Here is a 26477-nt window from a genome sequence, read left to right on the forward strand (position 1 = left end):
AAACCAAATATGTGTAAAGACAGAATCAAGAAATCACTCCACTTTAATCTTATACACACTATACAACTGATGAGTACAGGATCTTGAAGCAGTATCAAAGTTACCCAAGTTGGTTTTGCCTTGTAAATGATAGTAAATCAGTGAAGTTATTTATATCAATTCTTTCTTTCACTGTCAAGTTCTAATCTTGTTTTGGAAGCAGTTTATGAATTACAATGAAAAAAAAATGTTTGTTTAATAATGTTTTGGTTTTATTTATTAAAATGTCCATTTAACTAGGGAAAAAGTATGGAAGTTGTTTGTGAGAAGCAATGCCATTTTCATCTTTGGAAATTTTTCTCATGGGCCTTTCAAAATTGAAAACATAACAGATAAAGAATTCCTAAATTTTCTATCTTATTTTCATGTTCTGTGAAGAAATTAGTTTTTGCAGAGAGATAGATTTCTCCGAGGAGGTAAGTATATTTGTATCTTAAAAATCTGTAATTATATAGCTAGTTTTATATGATAGTTTTGAGATGAGGTAGTTCATAACAAGGAATTTTAAATCCAATCCTCAAGGTAATACAGTATTTCCACTTAAGTGTATTTTTCTAGTATCTTTATGCAGAATATTCTGAGATATAGATATTGTTATCAGAAAAACATCTGGTGAATGAATATGTTAAAAATAACAAATAGCTTTAAATAGCTGGAAAGATACCAGATTAGACTGTCTCTCCCATTTTTATGAGCATGTAGGGTTGATCTGGTTTGCCAAGTGACTGTTCAGACATTCACTCTCTGACAAGTCTGAGCTCTCAGGAGACACCTCTGGCTTTAATCTGGATTGTTTTGGGTATTCTCAGAATACTCAGCGCATCTCACACTAGTGAGGTGTGCATGGACAAAAACCCATTCCTGCTTTATGCTGAATGTGAATCAATAACTCTCAGCACTAACCAAGTATCTGTCAAATTAATTAGACTGACTTCCTAGCATTTGAATATATGACAGAAACATCCATCTTCTAAACTCTGTGTGACATTGTACATTGCAGGAAATAAGTCCTGTATTAAACTGTATGATTCTGTGACAGAGAGAATGCACACTTCTGAATTCAGGTAAAAGAAGGTTTTAACTCCACTTTATTCTGCCAGTTTTAGGGTTTTTTTATTTATTCAAATATATCAAACAATTATGCAAGTACTTCTTAAACTTTGGTTTTGAACTACAAAAAGAAGCCTAGCACACTACAGAATTTCATATTTTGGCTCTGAAAACTTGTTTGTTTGTATCTAAATATATGCTTAAAGTATTCAAAAGTAAATCAAATAATGTGTTATAAATTCGCTTGAACTGACTAATGCCAGTCTTCATATACAAACCCATCTGACAGCAATCTAGAATTCCTTTCTCCCCACTTTTTAAAACCCTGCCAGTGCCAAGATGAACTAATTTGGACTGAGTGAATAAACAGCTCCCTTAATAAAAATAACCACAGGAATGCTTAATAAATACCAGCTTCATAGTTTGATATTATAAATTTTCAACTGCATCAGATGAAATTGCTAATGTAATGTAAAAATTATAAAAATAATTTTGTAAATGGTGTTAAACTGAAGACAGAGCAGTTCATCAATCAGAGTCAAAATCCATTTCTTTCCAGGATTTAGAGGCATTTCTTTTGTATTGTTCAAGTTCCTAAAAAGAAACATAAATACATATTAAGCTAATTTTCTCATTACTAAAAATCTCCAGAAACTTCATGTAATTATTTGGCAAACATACATATGTACAAACGCTCTTCACTGCAGAGAAGGTGTAGTGTATTTCTGTATTAAACAAAATTATCCTAAAAGTGCTATGAATTGCTGTCATGTAGGCAGCTACATTTTGCTGTACTTTAGATCAGTAGAGTACTAGCAAGGTAGACAAATGACCTCATCTCAGTCAACTGGGAGCACTGAAGCCTATAATAGCAGTGTCTAGCACCATTACAAACCACAGTTTCCTCTGCTGAATTTATGTAGGGGTTTGTACTGTCAGGAGTAATTTCTAAAGATTTTTTTCAGCAAAAATTAATAATTTAGGAAGCATTATGATGGCTTTTAATTTACTTCAGAGTAAGGCTTCTAGGAAATTTACTGGAAGATGATGCTTTAATGAGGTACTTTTAGACCTAACCCTGTACTGCTTGCAAGACAAAAAACTCACCATATCTTACTTAGATCAGGAGAGAGGTGGACATAAACTAGTGCTTAGGATAAATGTAGCCAAGACCTTCAAAAGTGGATATGTGTTTTACAATTGTTATTTTGATTTTAATAGAATGGACTTCAGAGAGTAAGAGAGGTTTTGCTGTAGGCATGTAAGTATCAGCATGACAAAAATAACAAAATTTACACTTCGTGAATTTAACAGAAGTATTAACTAACAGTCCAGAGCACAGAGGGAAGAAGAAGAAATTAAAGGGCCGAACAAGAAAGCAATCATAATTTTAAGATTGTATGGAAGTAATAAATGGAATTTTCTCTTAGGAAGTAACTTCAGCACCTTTGTCAGAAAGCACCCCAGCTGTATAACCAAAGAGAAGATTTTTAGTCAGTGCACATTCTTCCTGATGCTTGTAGGAGTCTACTGGTAGGGTTAAGTAATTCCATGGGGGACTGACATAGAACATATTGTGTCTAGGCTAAAGCCAGTAAGTTGCATTATTAGCTACAACTCCAGTACTGTCAAACTGTTCTATCTCTAAGCAGCTGGTCTTTATTCAGTATTTTCACTCTCTCATTTTTAATATAAAGTAATTGTGATCTTGAAACATACTGAACTGTTGAGAACTTGCCAGCAGTTAGGAATAGAAAAAATACTGTGGTATTTTAAGGAGCACATGGAACCTGATTTTTACTAAGTAATTTCATTTTAAAACTTTCTTAAAGGTTCCAGGAAGTGGTAAAATTAGATAGCCAGGTTTTATATAATGACAATACCATATGGGGGTCATGTCTACAGGTGTTGGCTAAATAATTACCCTTGCAGATTTACCCTTTAACTAAACTCTTTCAAGAAAGAGGCAGATAATTTAGCAGAATTAATTTTGCTCTATGTTTAGCTAGCCTAGGAGGCAATTCAGTGTAAAGGCAATTCAAAACAATACAAACATGCAAACTGTCAAACACCAGCCTATATTAAAGCTGTATAGCTACTCCATTCACTACACACAGAAGTACAGAACAAAATTATAAGCATTTATTTTGGACATGTATCTAGGTAAGGCTAACATTTAAACAATGAGAAACGAAAAAAAAAAGAAAACTTTATTAAATGGGAGGATATTAAGGAAAAAAATATTTTAACAGATGTCAGTGATTCAGGAGGGAAAATGTTGTCAGCAAAGTATACTTACCTAGTTTCTATGCAAAATAGAAAGTAAAATACATCCCTATAAATCAGAAGTGTAATACAAAATTCTTTCAAACATTACTTAAAGATTACTCCAGAGACCCTCTTGAAAAAGGCACCTTCCTGCTCATCAAGTTCTATACTGCAAACATGAGCAGAATTCTAGAACAGACTGATACATGATACAATCAGAGACATGATACAATCAGCTAAGAGATCATCTCTCCAGAGAAAAGAAGATCCTACAAAATAATCTATCTCAAAGTACACCAAAATTTTCATGCTAGCATTACGCTACGCTTGTTTTGTGGGTGCAAGTGTAGGGGGCAGAGATCAGATAAACAAAGAAAAAATAATTGCAATTTAAATGTGCTTTCACTGTGATCTGAATGCTTTAAACATAATTAGTCCTAGCAACTTATCACAGATATCTCAACATTGGCATAAAGTGGGCTTAAATTTTTTTTTTAAACCTTAATGCTTCTGTACTTCTGTGTTTTTGTAAATTCTTCATCTGTCAAATGGGGAAGATCACATCACACCTAATCTCATAAAGGGATTGGGAAGAAAGACTTAACTGATGTTTGTGAGGCACTCAGATAACATTACCACACACTCTCAGAGAAAAAAAAAATTAATACTTTTGTGTTCATTGAAGTGTCTGAATGGCAGGTTGAAAAATAAGGTACATAAAGAATAAGAATGATGAAAAGAAATACTGAACAATTGAACTGAGACATCAGCAAAATAGTATATGATCATGTAATTAAAGACAATACTACAATGTCTACAAACAACAAGGAAAAATTAAGATTGTAGGAAAAGCCTTAATTGTTGCATTTCCTCTGTTCTGAGTGACTGATATGGCTTCAACTCTCCTTTTCATGCAGTTTCTTACTGAAAGTGCCCTCAATCTGGAACATGGTGAAAGCAACCAAGTACTGAAGCGCTAATTAAAAATCTTAAGGACAAAAACTTTAGTAGAAAATTTAATAACAGTGCTCTAATAATGCTCTTTAATTTGGTTTAAAAATGAAATCTTTTTTACCCATTTGGACATGCTTTCATGTGAAAACAAGAAAGCTTGTTCTTGGCAACTAAGTAAATATGCTAAATAACTTTTTCTCTTACAAAGACTAGCACATCCTTCTGTGGAGAAAATGAAAGGTAGTACTGCTCAGTTATGCAGGTTAAGGGAGGGGCCTGTTATATTTCTCTGCCCAGTAATACTGGTGTGACCAAGGGCTCATGGCACAGAAATCTTGTGTTTTGTGGACTGCGACTGAAATGGTCTCCTGAAGTTCAGCAATATGATCATGTCAGCAAAATATGCTGAAAAAAATATGGCTCTCAGTCTGTTGGCCAGCACAGTCCCCATGTCAGCTGCAGATCTGACATGGAGGTGACATTTGGTTGTGAGTTGATTAGGTTGCTGCAATTTTAGGGGAAATGCAACTATTCTTCTTTGTGAGATGTAGAATATTCTTGTGTTTATGACTTTTTGAAGTCTTAACAATTATATCTGTGTTTGTTAAGATCTGCTTCCCTGACTTGTTAGCTGACACCAAATGGCACCAGGCATCTACTTTTTTTGACCTCACTTCATGGCATGAGGCTTCAGCTAGAACTGGCACCAAACCCCTGAAGTAATAGCTCTGTGTAACAAGGACCAGTCACTGTGAACTTTGGCACTGCATGATTTCTGAAGCACATGAGTAGGAGGCTCTCCAGTTCATAGAGCTCAAGGTTGAGCTTTATCTGTTGTATCAATGAATAAAGCTGCAGTCAAATGTCCAGAACAAAATGTCCAAACACCTATTTTGAGCATTAGCAGTGAAGGCATAACAGGAAACAAAGAAAAACCTTCAAAAAGACACCTTAGAGTATTTACATCTGTGACAGAGAGCATTTCTAAAAGAAAGAGAACAGACATTCCCATGTGCCAGGCTCTCACTGCCACAAACATTTAGAAGGAACTAAGGAACAAGACTTTCATGCTGCCCATAGGTGCTCACTGATGCAGGTGTATACATGTAGCTCTAGTCAGAAATACTATTTTTAAAGATCTCACTCTTATTCTAGTTATGTGTGTACTAAAAACCAAATTAAGGTGACCTGAAAGCATCAAAAGCCAAAAAGCTAACAGGGAATGGACAGAGGATAAGTTTTTGCCATGTGGTTTATGTATGAAGAATTGACCAAAACCTAGATATTTAAGGCCTAATAACTATGCAGAATAGTTGAGAAAGAGAGATGTGCTCCATATTGAAGAATGACACAGTGAGGAAAAGACAGCCTCAAGAGAGCTTTCCAGAGCAAAAATGTTAAGAAAGAAAGTGGTACATCTCATAGTTAACTCTGAAAATAATAAGGAGGCAAAATAATCTGGTCTAAAAGAACGCAGTTATGTCAGAAAGCTGATGAGCTGGACTCTAAACTACAGCCAAGCAGCATCTTGGATAAATGCTGGCTAACAGTACTTTGGAGTCAGCCAGGGACTTCCTTGGTTTTTTTTTAAACTGTTTTTTTACTTTATACTCAAGAATCAGAATTCAATCTTTTACTCTCTAGAATGCAGGCATATCCTTCAATCAAAATTACAAAGTTGGAAATTATTTATTTAAACTTTGTATTATTGCCACAGTTATCTCTAAATCTATTACGGTGTTATCGAGCTGTCCTGATGAGGACTGAGTCAGTCAGGTATTGCTGGTTCTTCTATCAGATGCAGTGACAGGGGCTGTGTATTGCTTCCCTTGCTAGTTTTGTGCTTCTTTTTCTTTTAACGCTTATCTTTGAGATAAATAAGCAAATAGGCTATCATCTGTAGTCCAAAGTAACATTAATTAACCAAAAGTAACCCGGAAAAATGATAACATGAAAACATTCACTGTCATCACATGATACTTTTAATTTTAGATCAGGTCCCATGATTTCATTAGCAACACCTTGCATATTGACCATCTTAAAATACTGGTCCTCCTATGCAACAGGTACCATAAGACTCTATAAGGAATGTCAGACACATGAGGAATTTAAAAAGTTGCTTTAAAAATATGATTTTTGTGCTGCTTTCAATTGAACTGGAAAACTGAAGGACACTTCAAGAAATGCTGCAACTAGAGAGTTCTTTTCTTTTAGATATCTATTTCTAGCTTGGTGCAATTCAAATTCTTACTATAAAACATTTTAATGTGCAAATAATCTTGTAAAACTTAAACTTTGTGATAAAAACTTAGGAAATAACTGCAGATAATAAAAGCAATTTTCTCTTTAATGCTCATATTACTTGTAGTAGTCCAACAAAAAGAAGCTATAATGGTTTGCAATGCCCTTGAACAGATTAAGATTCTAAAAGCCTGTCTCTTTTGTTTAAAAACAGAAAATTAATAATTTCCTGTATGATTTAATCAATACATACCAGTATCTTCTTTTGCAACCCATTATTATGTAAAAATAACAAACCTAGTACACTATATAGTTATTTTGAGATATGTAGCTATACTGAGTATGTTTGTATTATAAATTCCAAAATTTGCTTTACAAATTTTAATGATTTCTAAGAATGCTCTTGATGTGACAGAAATTCAGAACTGATACCTACATTAACAGGATATTGCAGGTAATGTGCAGGTTCAAAGGCTGCAGGGGATTTTTGAAATTGCTTTACTCTTTGGATAAATCTTGGTTTGATTTTAACAGACCCATACCTATGAACAAACCCATACAGGTGAAAACTGTTATACACAGTACTGCTACTCAGCTGATGTTATATACTCTTAGCTGTAAAGCAATCATTTAACCTTCACCTAGTTTGCCACAGAATTTTTCTATAAAATTAATTCCTCCCTAATCTAGAGAAAGGCAGAAACACTTCAAAATTTTTAATAAAAAATAGAAGACCCTTTCCCCATCAAAGTTCTTTCCTGGAATTCAGGGGTTAAGCCACATGTCATCACTCTGTGGAACAATTCCGTTCACTCTATTTAAGACAAAATGTCCACAGCTTGCAAATTCAAGTTAGAAATGTTATCATCTCAGTACCTTTCTACTTTAAGTAAGTTTTGAAGGGGAAAGAAGTAGGGAGTCTCCATCAGAGATCTGGATATTGCTTTCTACACTTTCTGTTAGTAAACACTCAAATGAGTGCAGAGTGAGGAATTGAGGAAATGATTGTCAAGAAAGCTTCAAAGTTTATTTTAGTGAGTTAATTTTAGAGTACAGTTTGAGGGAATTTTTGAATTCTTAATTTCTAAAGAAACTCAGAGCAAAAACTTTGAGATCTAACAATGGTCTACTGTCTTAGTATCTTAACAATGGGGAAAAACCCTCACAACCAGCTCCTAAGCTGAAATTATTTAAGGGCAAAAAGGGGAGGTTTGAGTATATACTATTAGTTCAGCAGTGCTGGTGGTTCTGAAATACCTGACTGTGAACAGCATTTGGAGAATTACCACCCACCTGGTTTTTCTGAGCTCTCATGACATCAACTTCATACTCAGCATATTGACTATCCTGTGCAGGGTCCTTGGTATCTTGTAAATCACAGAAACGCTAAAAGGAGAAAAGACAAAACCCCAAATGATAGAATTTTTTTTCTTTTAATAAGAAAAAGTGACACTATAGAAATTGAAGTTTTTAAAGTATTAAAGTATACAAATATATTAGAAGCTTACATTTCTGGAACAATTTTGTGCTACAGGACACAAATTAGTTAAAAAAACAACTGTTAGTAAAATGAAGAAAAAATAAGAGTGCAGCTAGATTTTCCTGCCCTAAAGGGCAGGAAATATTCTTATGTGGTGGTTGGTTATTATTCTTGAGCATCCAAATGAAAATATTCTTTCTGGTCCATGATGTTAGGGCACAGTTGAGGTTGCCCTTGATAAACTGTTTAATACTCATGATTAGAATTCAGTTCTGGTTATCAGAAGCATTACTTCAATACTTGAGAAGCTGATTCCTGTCTTTGCCAAATATCTCCATTTTAATTTCCTAGCCTTGAGCAAACTGTAACTTGAATACCAAAGAAGCAAGTACACTAATAGTAAGAAAAACTATCAAATGAGGAATGGTTTTTTAAAATGTTATCCTGCACATTTCTCCTTAATTGTATCAAATGGAAAGTAGCAAGAAGGCAATAATACCAGTGATGGAATAAAATAACGCAGAATTCTACTTCCTAGGTGAGGCAATGGAAAAGGAGGGTTGCAATGCATAAAAATAGCTTCAAAGTTTAAAGCCTGCTGTGGAACCAAAATAGGAGACTGTGAATCTATTTGGCAAATGTTTAAATCTTTAATTAGACTGATATACTGATGAACAGCCATGGAGCTTGCCAGATGAGAAGTGTATTCATTTCTCCAGCTGTTTCAGGGGGAGTTCAGGAGTAGGTGCAGGAGGAAACATTTGTTTATTGTGTTTTTAAAGGCTATGAGGAAAAATTACATGAAAACTAACACTTCTCTACAGTTCCTGAGAAGTTTAGTCTTTATCATGTTGGGGCATTTTATACTGAGAACAGCATCTTTCATAATTTCCAAATGTGGAAAGGTGACTGAAGATGTAGAAGCACTACTACATACAAGCCTTTATTTTTTAAAAATGTATTAAAGAGAACTGCTAAGTGAGACTGAAATTCCAGTCAGTGGACTTGAAAGACAAAAAGGAGCAGGGACATTGCTGCTATTCTGTAAGAAAAGCAGCTGTATGCATGGCACATACATCCCTACCTTGGGAGGAAATGTTTTCTCAAATACTTTTTTCCATAGTTCCAAAGGCGTGTTGGCACGCATCTTTCCAAGATCACTGTCAGAGGCAGGTGGTGGTCCTGAGGATCACAGCACACATAAGACAAGTGTGTTGTCATAACAACATAAATCCCAGAATAATTTTGCATAATAAACAATCTAATTTAGTATTTTACCTTCTACACTGACAAGCTGCAACAAGTTTGAAAATACCACTGATCTCCTACCATGAAATGGGCTGAGAGGTTTTGTAGAATAATAATAGTAAAATATTTTATTTTATTTCAGATCTAAGCTTATTGGTGTTTTACTTAGTCCAGAGACTTTATTAAACTTCCTAACAAACTGCACAATAATTCTCAGTAATATACTGAATCATGATTTTAAAATCTATAAGCTATTTCCTTCAGTAATCTGTTAAAGCTGATGCTGATGTGCTGTAATTTATCCATTTGCTTAAAATGTTTCTCTTGTTTTCAAAAGAATTAAGCAACAAACAATGAACAGGAAATGTTCTAACCTATTTGGCTCATTGAATCCAGGCCTGCTGGTATAAAGAGAGGTTTGCTGGGATCCACTGATACAGACTTGCTAAACAGAAAAAAAGAAAATGTATCAAGTAAGCATTTAGCAATCAACAAAAAAACAACATTATTCTAGCCAAGACTAAGTCTTACTGGGATTTACATATAAATCATGTAAATAAAGTAGTACTCAATTCCAGTGGCAACTACATTTTTCATTCATCTGTTTGAGGATCAAAACTAAGGAGTTATCACTGTTCTTAGCAGACATAAGCAGCTGAGTCACAGAAATCCAAATCCGTGAACAAAAATCTTTCAGAGATAATATTTAAGAAAAAAAAAGTTTTTATGATTAAAATATTTTTATTAAGTAATTTTATGCTCTGAGCAAGACATTTAATAATTGAACAATAACGTTACCTTTTATCGTAGCCAAATGCCAGGTGATTAATAAGACCACGGGCTTTCAGCAGGAGAGCCTCAGATTTACTGGTAAACTAAATGAATCAGAAAACAAAATATACATTAGGAAGTTCCATAATAGGTATATTGCATTTTGCCATCTACAAAGAGGATAGAGCCTTTCTAATTAATACTTGACCCCAATGATTTTAAATCTATGAAAGCTCAGTCACTTGATTTAAGTTCATGCTTCTACCAAAAGGGCCAGTTCTCTAATTCAATCTAAGGCAATCACTTTTTGCCCATTCTCTTATCTTGTTCCAAAAAAAAAAAAAAAAATTGCCCAAGATGCAGTAAACTCAATGCAAGAACTAAGTTGGCTAACAGGTATCTATTTTCATTTAGTGTTTGTTGATACTGGGAATTGTGTAGTTTGTTTGCTCACAAGGCATGTCCATCCATCCCTGCCAGTACAGTGACTTGTTCAACAGATAGCCTCATGAAGAAAGCTACTGTAAAACCAATGAAATCCCATTTCCTTTAGGAGTTTTATAGTACTATTTGTAAAAATACTGTTTTGTAATAAAAATATTGTTCATCTTCTCTATTCTTAAATAGAAAGTGAAAATACATACCACTAATGAGGCTCCATAATAATGTGAAACAAATCGAAGTGTCTTGCTTATTATTTTCCTAATTTCAGAGTCAAACTCCTGAAAAAGTTAATAGTGGAACACAGATGTAAGAAAAAAACCTAAAATACTACAGTTAGAACTTTTTTTTATATAAACTGCAGTGCACTTAAGCTACAGTGTATAAGGCTTTCAGCTGTCAGCATAATTATATCTTAAGACAGAATCAGTAACAGCCTACTCCAAAAAGAAATGTCACAATTTCTCTTTGTTTCTTTTTTACAGATGACGCCTAATTCAGGCAATATGTTAGTCTAGGAAAAGTTTTTAAATTGAGAATGCACATTTAATTTTCAATTTATTTGGTTGATATTGTTTTAATTTTTTACCAATAGAAATGCTGCCTACTGGAAGAATGTTTTTTTTCTTTTTGTGAAAATATTTAAGTAAATCTTTGGGTACATGCTGGATAGGTGCATCAAAATACCTTTTCATCCATGTCTGTTTAAGATCATACAGATGGTGGTCCCTGGATAAAATGGGTGAAAATGGGTCCCAGTGATGCCTGCAGGAGTCAATCCATAGACCCCCAAAGGAATCAGGCTGGCATTTTGTCCTTATTATATGAGAGTAGTTTAAGGGAGTCATGGCTCACCATAAAACTTTGGTAAGAGAGAAGGCAAATCCCTTATTAATTAAGAATTCAGTAACTTAGCAAGCCAGCCAGGTATCAAGTACACTGTGTAGCCATCCAGAGAAGCACAGGCTGCCAGCACAACTGCTAAAAATCAAACATACTGTCCTAGTTTCTCATGATCAAGTGCAGTGAGTACACCTTCGTTAGAGATTTTTATGTCCTGGGAGACAATCTAGCAGTAGTATGACATTTCTTTCCTCTCCTCCATAAAAGATGCTATTCCTCACTTGTCTCTAGAAACTTAGGAAATACTTTAAAAGAAGTTCTAGACTGAAGCTGCCACAACTACAAAAAAACATCTGATAGCTGACTTGAGATACACCACTCTTTCACTGCCATAAACTTACAGATGCTGTCACAAGGGACATGTGGAGCTGGATTTCTCTCATTATAAAAGGAAATCATCCATATGGTGTTTTCTTGTTGAGACACAAGTTGCTGCAGACCAAAAAGGGAAGTATTTTCTATGTACATTTCAAAAATCATCAGTTTGGGGGTGTTTTGTGAAGGAATGACAGTAGGCCTTCCTTAATTGGATGGAAAGATGTTTTTGGTTTTTTGGTGGTAGAAGACTGGCTTTCCACACTTTACTTCAAAATATTACTATTATGTTCATGACATTTTAGCATATAGAATATTTACTGAGAATAATTTAATTATGAAAAAGTTACTTAAGTATTACTTACATGAAAAATATCGTATTTGCTTCCAATTATCACCAAGGGTATTGGAAAAGGGTCAACTAATGCACTGTCCTGTTAAAAAGATATAGGACAGTTAAGCTCTGTAAACAAACTGTAGAAGATTGCAACTGTTAAAGCAGCTGAAAGAGGTTAAAATAAACCTTGTCACAGAAGACAAGGTTTTTCCAAACCTTAAGGTGGAGGAATCAACTTTATTGCAATATCCATATTATATTCTACCATTTTCCCATTTTCTTACTAAATGGTCAGGAAGTAATCCCTCTGAGCAGTAAGAACACTTAGTGGAATAAATGGGTTTACACTATATATTACATTATTAGATGGGAAAGGAAGAGAGGAAAAACCTCATGTAATCATAGAACACCTGCCTGGCTGCATTAGTAGAACTGGATTTTTGACACATTCACATTCTTTGGATAAAATCTAAAAGAATGCAGACAAAATCTCAAGAAAAATAAATTGAATCATTTGCTCATGTCACACATTTGTCCTGCTCACATTCTGTTTTCCAAACAAACAACATTTAATGTGAATTTCAAATGTTTGATATCAGCACAAAGAGGAAAACAGGTCTAAAAGTGCAGATTTATGTGCTAAATAGCTAATGTGGGATAAAAATTTTAATAAGTAAATTACAAGAATTCTCAAGTGATCTGGAAGGGTTTGCTGTAGTCCATATGAAATGAAATAATCCCCTTGTGTGTTCAAGCAATTATTTTTTCAAGCTGCTTTGGCTGCAGCAGTGCAAGAAAGATGTGTTGTAGTAGAGGTTGGTCCAACTGCTCCCTCCTAACCCCAGGTATTTCACAGACAGGTTAAATGACAGAATGTTGACAGGAGCTGCACATACTGAAAATCCTCTGCTTGGAGAGGAGAAATAATGGCTTCACTCATACACTGTCAGAGAAAAAGCTTTAAGCAAAACTATCACAACTTAAAAAGACTATATAGAATATAAAACTGAAAAAAAAGGTTTTCATTTCATAACTAAGAGGAGAAACTTGGGATAACATCAGAAACCTTAAAACGAGCATATTGAACTCTATTCATGTTTTGATTGTGGAATTTATTTTTGCAATGGAGTAGTTTAGATACATTCAGTCTTTTTAAACAGGGTCTGCAATTATGTTTTATCATCATTGCAAATAATTCTTTAGCCAGGCCGATGAAATATATCTTAACCCTTAAAAATACAAATATTTAATTGATTCCTCTTTATAATAATATGTTTTGTCATTAAAAGGCACATAAAGATCTCCATAAACTATCATTTAATTTGACTATAAAAGATAGTATTTTCTTCTAATAAACTGACACAATTTTACTATGAACAATTATAAAAGTAAAAAGAGAACCAAAGGTAATATAATATTTTATTTGCATTATTGATGTCTTTGATAATGGAAGATAAACAGAAATTTTATTTCAGAAGGTATAATTGTGTTTCCTACAGTGCAAGAATAACAAGTTTTCTTAACAAGTAATACCATTATTATTTTTATTTATTGCAGTAAGCTTGCAATTTTCTGATATGTAAAACCCTATATGAAACTAGACACTGTGGTCATAATTTATTGCCATTTATTTGTGCATGTAGGTGTTATCTTTTTGTGAATTACCTTCTCTAAAAGTAAAAACCAAAAGAATCCCAATATCAAACCCCATACGCTAAATCTACAGAGCAGCTGCATATCTTGTTTTCTCATATATTTTGAGTTACTTTTAAATTTCTGAGCTCTACAAGCACTTGCTGTATGGAAGCATTTTATAGAAGTTACAGTAACTAGATTTACATGCCAGGTCTTTGAATTGTTGAATACTTATTTATGCATTATATACACACAACATTTGCAGAGGTTTAACGCACAATGACTTTTCATTTCTATTGCGCATAATCTAGTTTAGCTATTCCAGAGATTTAGTTAGCAATTATGTTTAAAGGACTGATGTTAACATTTCTGAAACTTTATAATTTAATTAGTTGTCAGATTATCAAAAGGCATTGAGTTTGTGATAGACATTTAAATAAATGCAAAGTATATAGTCATGTTGATGGCTGTTATAACTATATTCTTTGCTTAAATTTGTACCTTCAGCTAGTCTCTTGCTAGATGACTTTTGTACATTCTAGTTTTCATCTTCATTTTTAAAAGATGAGGGGGAAAAAAAGCAAACTGCTACTCTAAAACTATTTCTTTTGATTGGTGTAACATGCCATAACAATCACATTAGATATCTAACAAAAAGATATAAGAAACCTTCTTTCCTTGTTTCTGCTCTTATTGAATTTTTATTAAATTGCTATAATTTTCCAGTGAACAGGTTCATCTACATCAAATGGATTTTCAGTCATGCATAAAAATCTAAAAGAGTTGTTTATGATTTTCTAAAGCATTATCTTTAACTGTATAAAGGCCTGTGACATCTGGAGAAAATATTAGAAGTAACTTACAGGGTGATCCCTCTGCAGATTGTTCCACATTCTCTGTTTAATTTCAGCAGCTACTTCAGGGTTTGTCTTTTCTAGTTTGGTTAAAATTTTGTTTACGTGGTTCCTGGTGACCTGCAGAAGGCTCTCCATAGTAGTCCAGAGTTCATTAGGTTTGGAGAGATCCAGTACCAGAACTACAGCAAATGACCTGTTAAATAGGCATTATTTGGTCACATATTTAGTGCATGAGGCAGTCAGCGTTTTCATACAAAACCACACCCGTACTACAAATGTGAACATCTACCTGCTAAGACAGAATTAAATGTGACAGCAAAGCAAGATGGCTTTTAGAGATATTCTGCACTCTGAAGAAACCTTTCCCTTGTCTCTTGTTCTGAGCTATTATTTTGGCAACTTTCAATCAAGCATTGTTTTTGGGGACTGTCTTCAAACAGTAAAATATGCAAATATCCTCAGCCCTGTAGTTCCCTCCTGTATGACTGAGGATTTCTTCTGTTATGTATCCCTCCCATCTCATAAGTCTACAACCCCAGACCAAGCAACCTTAGCCAATGCCTAGGATCTTTCCTAACTATTACCTGTATTCCCTGTATACCTAGGAAAGTTCCCTACTTTCATTATTCTTTTCTAGTATGAAATGAAGAAAACCTGGTTAAGGACAATATTGTGTGTCATGGACTGTGACACTTTGTTGGAACCTTGAATGGATGCCTGAGAAAAGTCTTCTGAAACAGAGAAGAGTACTCATAACATCCTTAGCTACTACCAGACTTTTAAAGGTGAATTGTTGATGAGAAATCTTTTACATCTGAAGTCCTCTCTTTCTAAAACCCTGCCTCCCAAAACACCAGCTGCATTTAAGTGCAACTGTAAAGATCATTGCAAATGCAGTAATCTGAATAGCTGCCATCATTCTATCTCATTCTAGCCTGACTTGAAAAAGGGGATTCCAGACCAGAGTGGTATTAAAAAAGCTACGAATCAAACTGAGTGTTCGATTTCATTTTAAAATGCTGTGGGGAAGGAAAATCTGGTGAAAAGTCTCTTGATGAAACTAGATATACTTTATGGAACTTTTAAATAAGCAAATTGCTTGAGTACAATGATGAGAAAACCAGCAAAATGCACTTATATTTGTTGAAATAGTAGAATTTTTACTGGCATGTTAAAATACTGCCTTGTGAACAGAAGTGAATTGTTCTCACAGAACATTGCTATCCCAGCAAACAATCTTAAGATTCTCCACATCAGAAAATCTCTTATCAGTAAAAAAGGAAGAAAAGACTGATGGAGGTAGAGTTCAATTAATTTAATTTAGTCAGGGGCTGAAAAATTATACTTAATTTTTTCTCTCCCAAGCTCTTCTAGAGACAAAGAGCTTCACATGCCGTAAGTGTTTTATTTTTATTCTCTCTCTGTCTTAGTCTCTCAGCAAATAATGGCATTATCTCAGTAGTCAAAACAGAAGAAAATATACCTGATAAAAATGATATCCCTCCTTTTTCTTCCCCACAGAAGTTAAAGCTCAATACCAATGAAATAAAGCAATACATCATAATACAAAACTTATCTTTTGATCCTTTTCTCCCCTTTCAACTCTCATCTTCCTTAATTAAAAAAACTGTAAAAAGTACCCCCTATCACCTTGTCATTTCCTCATGCAATTTTTTATGCATTTCTTCTTATGCTATCCATTATTTAAATGGAATTTTTTAAAGTACATAAATTTAATCAAAAATTCCATTTCCTTTTGTTTTCAAATAATTTCAGTAGCTCTGGTTCCTCCTGGAAATGTCATCTGTCTGCTGGGAAATGACCTTCTCATTAAAAGGTCATTTCCCAAAAAATCCAGAGATTTTTTTTGTCACAGTTTTTGGCCTTATTTTTCACCCTAAAATATCAGTCCCAGAAAGAGCATCTATGTGTGCACATGGAAGCAGGACGCAAGATTTTATTTTTCATATGTCCCCAAACTGTTGTTTTGCACTTCACTGAGCATAAAGATATTATGTCTTATCTTTTTCTGTATTTCTTGTTCTATCTACTTAAGGCCAACCAACTTCCACCATGTTTGTTGAGATTACTTAGAATTTATTTAGGAGAGAAGCATGAAAACGAAGATCAAAGCAAAGCATCGTGGTTTTACAGGGATTCTTAGCAAAACCCCGTAAATGTTCTATCTTACACTTTGAAAGAGGTTTTCACAAGAGAAAAAAAAGGTCTAGAGATTCCTAAATTTTGAAGGGAAGCTCACACTAACTCTGGAATTGTAATATTTACACTTACCTTATGTTGTGGCTAGTGATTGGTATTCGAATGAGTTCCACTAATGAGGTTCCACCACCTAATTCCCAAAAATGAGCTACATCTTTAGGCTGCAAAAGAGTTTCTTTATGTTATTTTTAAGTGTGTGTATATATATAAACATATGATAAATTATACTTTATACTCACTGTATTGTGTCTCCTTGCTCTTCTTCCAAAAGTATATTCCAAGGCTAATGTTGGCTTTGGAGACTCTTCCCTAAAGGAAAAGTAACTGAATTTTGTCAAGATCTTCTAAAGAAAGGAAATTAATTCTACAGTTACTGAATGGTATTTATCAGTCAGTTCAGAATTTGGCTTACAGATAGCAGTACAGAGAAGACACTTCTAGACAGGAGGTGTCAGGTACAGAAGACAGCCCCAACCCAAAGAAATTAGTCATTTCAGCTAACACTGGAGAAGGACTGAAAGGATCACCTGAGAGGTTATACTGAAGGAAAATAAGTTCATTCCTAAGTGATCAACCAGTCACAGAACACATCTGCATACATGCATTATGAATTATCACACAATATGACTGTTTTTAAATCTACAGCTGAAAACTGCTTTAAAATATTTAACACATACCTCTCAAGGCATCTCAGTATGATAGTGGTCTTTCCCTGGAAATTAAAAACAAAGAGGAACTCTACTGTACTGTCTTCAAAGTTGTATCACTAAGTCAAATTCATTTAACATTCCAATAACAAAATACCAGAAAACTGCAAATGCATGTAACTGTTTGCAGCCTTATAGTGGAAACTCAAGTCCAATTTTCAGTCAGAATCAAGTTACTCTACCATTTTTATAAGTATAAACTAATAGACATGAGAAATATAGTAATATGAACACTGTACTTAAAACAGACATTAGTGATCAATTAGACCTCTGTAGAATGAGACCATGAGATATTGTCTTTAAAATCAAGTGAACCTTAACATATGAAAATACGAGATGTTTTCCCTGACACAAATTATATTTGAAAAGTGTAGAATTGTACAGTATTTAGATTACCCCGTTTTTGTTTCCCATAAATAATATTGATTTTTCCCAAACTTCCCCTCGCTTGACGTCATCATCATCATCATCAGGATTTTCTCTCTTCTCCACTTCAGCTATAGCAAGATCCCATAAAGTATCACTAGTTGGAAGAAAACAAAGTAAGAAGAGAATAATTAGAGAAAACACACACCTTAGGCCTTAATTCCTGAAAACATCTAAATTAAGCTTATTGTGGTGTAGATTATTATTTCACATCACATGCTCTCTGCTTGTCGAAATGCTTCAAACCAGCTGAAGTAACACTCCTCAATAACCCTAGCAGTCACTTGTGGCACATACTTAGCACGTTCCAGCTGTACAGCGGGAGGCTTTTTTTGGGGTACATTTAATCACAGAATCACAAAATCTGTTAGGTTGGATAAGACCCCTGAAATCACACAGTCCAACCTGTGACCAAACACCACCGAGTCCAGTGGTAACTGAGTGCCACGTCCAGGCTTTCCTTAAAGCACCTCCGGGGACGGTCACCGCAGCGCTCCCCAGGCAGCCCAGCGCGGCGCTGAGCCACCTTTAGAAGGCTGCGTGGCGTGCCAGGCTTGCCGCAGGAGCCTGGGCAGCCTGCCGGCCTCTGCAGCCGGCCACGGCTCGGAGCGCTCGGGAGAGCTCCGGACGTGCGCTCGGTGTGCTGGGAAGCTGCTGCGAGGGCAGCGAGCGCTCCCCGTGCTCAGGTCCACCTCCAGACCCCGGTTTTGTGGGTCCCTTACAGAAGCAACCGGACAAGGGCCAAGAGTCCCCCGCCTCGCTTTAGGGGTAGAGGCCGGAACGGCCCGTTTTAAGCCCTCCTTCCCTCCCTCCCTCTTCCAGGCTGTCCTCCCCTGCCCCCAGGGCAGCGGGAGCGATCCGCCGTCTCCAGCCCGGGCAGGGCTCCCGGTACCTGGCCTTGGGCATCGCTGCGCGGGGCGCGGGCCCGGCTGCCCGTGGCCATGGGAACGGCGCGGGGCACGCCGGGAGCTGTAGTTCTAGGCGGGGGGCACGGGCGGTACCGGCCCCGCGCTCGGCCCAGCCCGCCCCGCGGCCGCCCTCAGAGGGAGGGGCCGTGTGGCGGCTCCCGCCGGATCTCAGCCGGGCTCTTTGCCCTGGGACCCGTGGCTGCCCTCAGAGGGAGGGTCGTATGGCGGCTCCGGGCGGCTCTCGGCCGGCCTCCTTGCCCTGGGACCCGTGGCTGCCCTCAGAGGGAGGGGCCGTGTGGCGGCTCCAGCCGGCTCTTGGCCGGGCTCCTCGCACCGGGACCCGCGGCTGCCTCTGTGTTCAGGGTTCCCACGCCTCGGTACCGGTGGCAGTGTGAGGGCGCTCGGGGGATCTCGATTGTAGCCGCTCTTGTGTGGAGACAGAACACTGCAGCTGTGCAGGAAGCCAGGGATAAGTAAACAACACCTCCCGGAGTCTTACTTGACCTCGGCCTTAGGCCCTGGCTCCTGATAAACTCATGGTCCATAGTGAGCTTTGTTACCAGCGGGGGGAGTGAAACGAGGCCTCAGTAGTTCCCGCTGCCTGTAACCTGCTGTGTAACACACAGTAAGTGTAGTTATTTTACAAAAATTATTGTGTAATTATTCAATTGTCCAGCGGAGGGCAACGAGGGTGGGTGAGGGACTGGGGCATCTCTCTCAGGAGCAAAGGCTGAGGGCGCTGGGCCTCTTCAGCCTCGAGGAGACGCGACTGAGAGGGAACATCACCAGTGTCTGTCAGTGTCTGCAGGGAGGTGTCAGAGGATGGAGCCAGGCTCTGTCAGTGCTGCTGAGCAAAAGTACAAGAGGCAATGGGCAGAAAGCAGAAGCCAGGCTCTCCTCAGGCTTTGCTGAGCAAAAGGGTGAGGCAATGGGCAGAAACTAATGCACAGGAAGTTCCACCTGAACATGACAAAGAACTTCATTACTGGGCAGGTGACAGAGCACTGGAACAGATTGTGCAGAGAGGCTGTGGAGTCTCCCTCACCAGAGGTATTCAGGAACCAACTGGACACAATCCTGAGCCTTGTGCTCTGGGATGACCGTGCTTGAGCCGGGAGGTTGGACCAGATGACCAGCTGGGGTCCCTTCCAGCCTGACCCATTCTGGGTTTTTGTGATTTTGTAGTTGCAAAGGGCATACAAAGTAAAACACTGTAACAAACAGGGGCTGGATTATTTCAAATAAGATTATTTAAAATCTAGTCTAAAAATGGTGGGCTTGGATTAGAAAGTAGGATTTAAAGGGTGCAGTAAAACAGCAGGATGACCCTGAGTATGAAATGGGCATGGGATGTAGGTAAACCCAACAAGTTTAAAGTATCCTACAGAGAAGTGGCCCAAAATCTAAGACAGCAATTACAGCTCTCTTCTGTAGCTGAGGAGCTGCTTTGTATCTTGAGAGAATGGAGACTGAAAGACCTGACTAAAATAATTCAGTTACCTGTTTGATCAAAGCCAGGAAAATGGCCTCATTCATAATGATTAACTCAGATTTCATTTTAACTGTTCCTTTTTCCTTACCCTAACACTGACTCTAAGTAATGTTCATTCTTTAAATAAGATTTTTTTTTCTAAATTTACCTTGCATAATCACTCAGTTTCAGTTCCAGAAGCCTTTATATAGCTTTTTTTTTTCGTTTGTAATTACTTCCAGGTTTTTGGATGCAAATTATTAGAAATTTGCTAACCTCCTATGGAAACTGTGGTCTTACTAATTAAAATCCAGAAAGAAGCTTAATTATGTAGTGCAGATCATGCTGATGTCTGTCTAAGTGCATTTCTTTCATCAATTTCAGTTCAACAGAACACTTCTGATATCTTGGTATATATATATGAAGCCAGTGCTGATCTGTAATCAGCATCTAGAGGTAGTAAAATCCCAGGACAAAGCTGCTCTTGCTCTGCCAAAGACAGCAAAACTATGGTAGGAATTGCTCCTGGCACTATGACCTATGCAGGCATTACTGCAACAATGAGAGTATAAAAAGCAAAGGTATTTTTACAGTGATTTACTCACTCTCAGAGGTGGCATATCTGGAAGATGCTGCAGTACAGATCTGAGCACAGTAAAAGTATGTACAGTTAGTAAATGCACTGAAACTCAATCTGGAATTTAAATTGGAGTTTTTGGTATTTTATATTTCAACTTTCTGTGTTTCTTTTGCCCTAATAAACTGTAAAAAATACTCAAAACAACACACACACACACAGAACTTCCCCCCCCCAATTCATTGTTACTGAGTTACTTATCATCTTAGTTAAAATTAACTCAAAATAATGGATTGCACTAAGCTGTATGGACTATTAAAGCTCTACCTAAAGCTTTAAGTGGTGCATTCCTTTACACAAGAATGATTTTCTTCCTTCAGAAACCATTAAAACCTAGGAAAACTGGTGGTCTGACAAGAAACTTCAACACCAAATACCTATCAGCCATCTTCCATAGGGAAATAAATGCTTTTATTTCAAATTTAAACAAAATTTAAATATAAAATAACAAAACCCATTAAACTTATGGATTGTATGAAAGCTTTAAAGCTTTATCCTTTGCCTGGTGTGCTACAGGAGTAAATGGGTCTTGCTTGTTCTAGAAATCAGTTCTTCTTTTGCTAACACTGCTGCTCAAAAACTGACAAGGCAAAGTGAAATTCAAATAATATATTAATTTACATTGCATTCCAAATAGTCTTCTCAAAGCAATGTGATTGCTTATACAGACATTTGCCAGTGATTTTCCAGTCACTGTCAAGCTCAGATTCATTGGTCATTTACACAGATTGTTGATTCTGACCACTAACTCAAAGCAATCATGAAAGATATTCTAAAGTTCATGGTAGAAGATGAAATCTCCTTACATGTGCTAACATATTAATCCCATCCTGCCAATATTTTTACAACCTAGGTTTTCCAAGCTTTGAGCATAGGAAGTTTTCCAGCAACAGTCCCAGAAGCTGCTGCTCCCTGACAGCTCCCACAGTATCATCACTGCTGAGGTGAGAAAGGTCAGGTTCCTACCTAGCCTTTAGTCATGGATTAGGTAGCACAGTATCAATTTCTTTGGTGGATGACTTAAGGTTAAGACTGAGCTTAATGTGGGTCACTCATGGGGCTTGGGCTGGTGGGGAAGGCAGAACAGATTATCTGCTTGGACTGTGAAATTTTCAGCCTTGCTGTGTTGCCTTGTGTGATATTCTTTAAGTAGCTCTAGAGCTTGATTACTGTGGAGCAAGGCCCTGAGATATGCAGAGCTGTGTTTGGGAGTGTGCTTGCATGTGAAAGGGACTCCACTTGCTGAGCTGTTACCTTGAAGGGAAGTGTCTGCTGAGGTTACTGTCACTACAGAAACCTCACTTTTGCTAATCAAACTGGAAGCAGCTCCATTGTTTAACACAGGGTTATCACAGTAACTCTAAGTGCATTTATTTCATAAAATAACACAGCATTTCTGGTCATGTGACTGTGTGGGATTAACGGTGACCTATAATGAGCAGTTAATAAGTCTGGAAAGTCATGTCAAAAAGAGGGAACTAACACATGAATTAGTTTTGATTACAGTGATGTAGGGACACACTGCAGCAGCAAGATCTCAACAAAAAAAAGCAAAGCAGTGTCTAGTTTCCTATCCAAAGGCAGGCAGGAAGGTCATACTCTGCTCATAGACTGTACAGGGCTTTATAAAACAGCTGTTTGTAATGTTGTTAATGAAATCTCCAAATGTACACATCAGCTGCTTGTATTGTTTATCATGTTGTTCAAAATTCAACAAAGATTTTAAAAACTACATTATCAAGCTCACTACCTCCACCTTTTTTTTCCTTCTAACAACAGAAGGTGATCTGCAACATTAATTTGAAATTGGACAATTAGGAAAGACTACTAGTTGGAGTATTCCAAGTTATGATAATTTCATGATTACAAGAAGACTTTTGTGTTTGTAAATTTAAGTTTTTAATCATATTTGAGAAGCTTTATATTGTAACCTGATGTAGTAACATGCTGGTATGTGTAAACACTCTTACCCCCTCAAATCTTTACGTTAATTATTCTACTGATTGCAAAGGGGTATTAATTCCTAATTGAATTTCACCATGGGATGTGTATCACTTTCCATGGGGTGTAACACAAGAAGTAATGCCATTGGTCTCTTGTATATCCCAAGATGCTTCCCTGGATGATGGCAGGTGACTGGCTGCCTAGGAGGAGGTAAAACCTCCTGCTGCTGGTCTTGCCTCATGGAAAGAGAAGGGTCTAGTGCCCCAACCACCACCAAAGGGTGGAAGTTACCAGGAAGTTGGCAGGAAGCCCTTTCCACCTTGCAAAAGTGAAAGCATTTGGATATAGTGAGTTGTTTGGTTGTAATTTTCAAGAGGAAGCACTGGCCTGTGGTACCATTCATCAAGTGGTGCTTGAGTCCTGTGGACTTCAGTAGCCATGGCAGGACTTTGAGAGCTTTCTAAAGAAAGCCAGCTTGCCTGTCTGCCTTTCCCCTTTTTAAGACCATGTTCTCTTCATGGCCTGTATCTCCCTTCCAATCTATTTTAATTCTGTAGGAGGATGTTGTGTCCCCTGCTTTTAATAGAGGGCAAAAAGCTGAAAATACATTTTCTCTCAGTATGAGCATTTGAAATGTTTAAAGAACATAAGCCAGAGATTTTTTTATTGTGAAATTACTTCAGTTTAAGTAATAGTCAAACAATAACCAATGAGGACTGGCTGTAAGGGATTAATGATCCATGATCATTAACATGAGCCAAAGTGAAAACTGCAAAATATCCGTGAATCAGTGATTTATGTTTGAGTACCTTCTTCATGGTTGTACCTAAATTATCTATGAGAGTATGGTGCTATGAGAGTATGCTCCATTTTGGAGCCTGCAGAAGTGGTTTATTTGCATTGGACCAAAAGGAGAGGACTGGAAGAAAAACAATGGATGTAATTTCTATATATTTGACCTATGTAGCACCTGAAAAAGGCAACTGGAAAGTGCTCCTAGATCCAATAGTGCAGATGCAGCATCATGTCTTCAGTGTGCAAGAACATTATATTAGAATTATAACAGGAAATGTATAGATACAAATTAAAAACAAGAAGTAAATATTATTTGGACTCAAGGTATATACATTATACATACTGTACACAGATTTTAGGTCTCCAAGTTTACTCACAACTTTTCAGTCAATGGTTTTCTTGTGTTTTGAACTGTGAATCATTCTTGCTGTCTGTATTATATTATTATTCTGGATTAAAGGAGAAATTAGGTACAGGATGTTGTTTAACAAAACTGTACTAAATACAGTGTCTATCCAATTTAGATTTTTTTTCAAAAGGCCAGAGCAGAGAAAGTTTATTTAGATATTTACCAGACCAAGGCTGAAGATTTGCCAAGTAAAACAGCTGTATAACAAAGGCTAGAGTGTATCATGAGAATACTCTTTAAATTTGTAATAGTTACATGATGTGCTTATGTGTTTGTTGTTTTTTTTTCAAAGGAGAAACAATTATACACAATTTGTTCCTTTTAGTCCCATGATACTTGTATTGCAAATAAGGATGGTGCTGGAAGTGAAAAGTATTTTGTATTTGACTACTTTTCTAAACAAAAATTCCTTTTCAAAATGAAAGTTATAAAACTGGTCTAATTTTGAAAAATAGAGATGAAGAGTTGAAGAGAGTTTGGTCCCTGAGAATATATCTATAAAACTGTAAAATCTACACAGTTTTTTTCAATTACACCTTTCTCCATCATTATAAACAGATGTATTTTTTCTGAGCTGTAGGCACAGGTAACCCCCAGTCAATCATAACCCTTAAGCTGACTCATCATCTTTCCAAATTAGGCCAGAGCTTTAATTTAAGGGCTACTCCTCTTATATGCAACTGAATGAATGTAAACCTGTCCACCTTCCTTTTGTTTATGGAGCTGCTTATGCTCTACATCTTGTACATCAGAAGGTTCTCAGTCCATGTAGAAACCCTCTAACAAGGATGCATTATCATGATACATAATCCTTTCATAACAAAGTGGGACATTTAGTTGGTCTGTTGATTGCAAGAAGCGGCTGGCTCCCCATCTCCTTGAGTTTCTGTCCACTTTGTGGTGCCAGTAATGCTGGAGCAGAGAGGTGATGAGCAACTCCTTTCAGCTGATGAAAGTTGTTAATGTAGCTGGCAATCAGTAGAGTGATCTCAAGAATCTATAACAGGAACATACAAAACTCTTTGAAAAATACAGTGATGTGTTTTGACTGCTGAAAAAATAGCTAACTTTTTAGCAAGTGACAATCACCATCAACTGGATAAGTACTTGTACTTTAACAAATTAATGATAGGAGGGAGAGGAGATAACTAATAAAGCTTTTTTTATTGCTCCTTTAAATAATGTAATGTTATTCCCATCAGGACGTATCAAAGATACTTTGTCTTCCACATCTTAAATGATTCAGAGATGACTTCTTTAATTTTGAGAGAGATGCTGAAGTCCAAAAGATGATACCCTGAGAAGTTTTGCTAGAGAGCTCAAAGAACTCAAGATGCAGGGTAGATGAAGGGAATGAAGACTTTGGGGAGGTTTTTATCATATTTTCTCTTTGTGACCCATACAAACCTTGCTGAGATACTGAACAGCTTGCCCAGAGAAGCTGTGGATGCCCCATCCATGGAAGTGTTCAAGGCCAGCTTGGATGGGGCTCTGAGCAACCTGGACTAGTGGAAGGTGTCCCTGCCCAGGGCAGGGGGTTCAGAGGTCCTAGGTGATTTTAAGGTCCCTTCCAGCCCAAACTGTTCTGTGATTCTATAAGGGCACAATCTGAGGGAAACTTCAACATGTGTATTTTACTATGCTTATTTGTATGAAGAATCATGTTTTGAACCAAATGTATATGTGGAATTTTGCATTATTTCATAAATTTGTTCAAACTAATAGTAAACCATTTATTTTTTGGGTTTTTTTGTTTGTTTGTTTGTTTTGTTTTTTGGTTTTATTTTTCTCTTAATATAGTCAAGTGAATCTGGATTTAAAAAGCAGGACTTTTTTTTTTTTTAACCAAAACAAAAAATATCCCAGGATTTCTAAGAATTTACTGATCTTTCAGATGTTGTGTTTTACAATTTCACTGTAGATCCCAAATGTACTTTTTGAAAAATCATCTCTGGTCCTGATTAGGCAAACAAACAGAGTAGGTTTTAGGTACTGCATGTAATTTCTATCCTTATCAGCCTTCTTTGTCCTTCTATGAAAAATTTGGAATGTTACAGACAGGGACATGAAAAGAACAGGAACACATCAGTACTGTCACAGTCAACTCTGACATTACTAATTATTTGCTCTCTAAAATCATGTGGCAAAAACCAGTAATCTGAGCAAGCTGGGATTAAAAAAAGGTGTTTCATCTTTCACATCTGTTAGGGATTACCCACTAGAGAGAGCACAAAAGCAGATGGTGGGGACCTGTTTCAGGTAATAGACCAACCTTTGGCTTTGTCATGGCAAAAAGGTGTTTTTCAGTTGATTTGTCCTTTGTCTGAGCATTGTTAACAACCAGCATAAAATCATCTTGATAGCCTCCAAAAGTCATCAGGCTCTTATATGTGTATGTAACTGTCAGTCGCTGAAAAAAGG

The 26477-nt window shown here is 36.7% G+C and overlaps 2 protein-coding genes across 2 annotated transcripts in view; both read right to left on the bottom strand.

Annotated features, from left to right (window-relative positions):
• The window catches only part of DYNC2LI1 (dynein cytoplasmic 2 light intermediate chain 1), a gene marked incomplete at its 3' end in the record, with an annotated part of 48708 nt that extends 29867 nt beyond the window's left edge, over positions 1 to 18841 (bottom strand). Inside the window, exons 1-12 of the mRNA XM_084202931.1 lie at positions 18785 to 18841; positions 17863 to 17989; positions 17437 to 17471; positions 16999 to 17068; positions 16832 to 16920; positions 14546 to 14732; positions 12076 to 12144; positions 10696 to 10773; positions 10079 to 10155; positions 9655 to 9725; positions 9117 to 9214; positions 7846 to 7938 (exon numbers count right to left, since the gene is read on the bottom strand). Of these exons, the coding sequence (XP_084059057.1) occupies positions 7846 to 7938; positions 9117 to 9214; positions 9655 to 9725; positions 10079 to 10155; positions 10696 to 10773; positions 12076 to 12144; positions 14546 to 14732; positions 16832 to 16920; positions 16999 to 17068; positions 17437 to 17471; positions 17863 to 17989; positions 18785 to 18798 (1008 nt within the window). The 5' untranslated portion in view covers positions 18799 to 18841. The remainder of the gene's footprint in view (positions 1 to 7845; positions 7939 to 9116; positions 9215 to 9654; positions 9726 to 10078; positions 10156 to 10695; positions 10774 to 12075; positions 12145 to 14545; positions 14733 to 16831; positions 16921 to 16998; positions 17069 to 17436; positions 17472 to 17862; positions 17990 to 18784) is intronic.
• A 3600-nt stretch (positions 18842 to 22441) lies between these two features.
• PLEKHH2 (pleckstrin homology, MyTH4 and FERM domain containing H2) overlaps positions 22442 to 26477 on the bottom strand; it is a 52405-nt gene continuing 48369 nt past the window's right edge. Inside the window, exons 30-31 of the mRNA XM_084203181.1 lie at positions 26329 to 26466; positions 22442 to 25053 (exon numbers count right to left, since the gene is read on the bottom strand). Coding sequence (XP_084059307.1) covers positions 24871 to 25053; positions 26329 to 26466 — 321 coding nt within the window. The 3' untranslated portion in view covers positions 22442 to 24870. The remainder of the gene's footprint in view (positions 25054 to 26328; positions 26467 to 26477) is intronic.

This window comes from Fringilla coelebs (genome assembly GCF_963513975.1).
Source record: "Fringilla coelebs genome assembly, chromosome: 3".
Classification (NCBI taxonomy): Eukaryota; Metazoa; Chordata; class Aves; order Passeriformes; family Fringillidae; genus Fringilla; species Fringilla coelebs.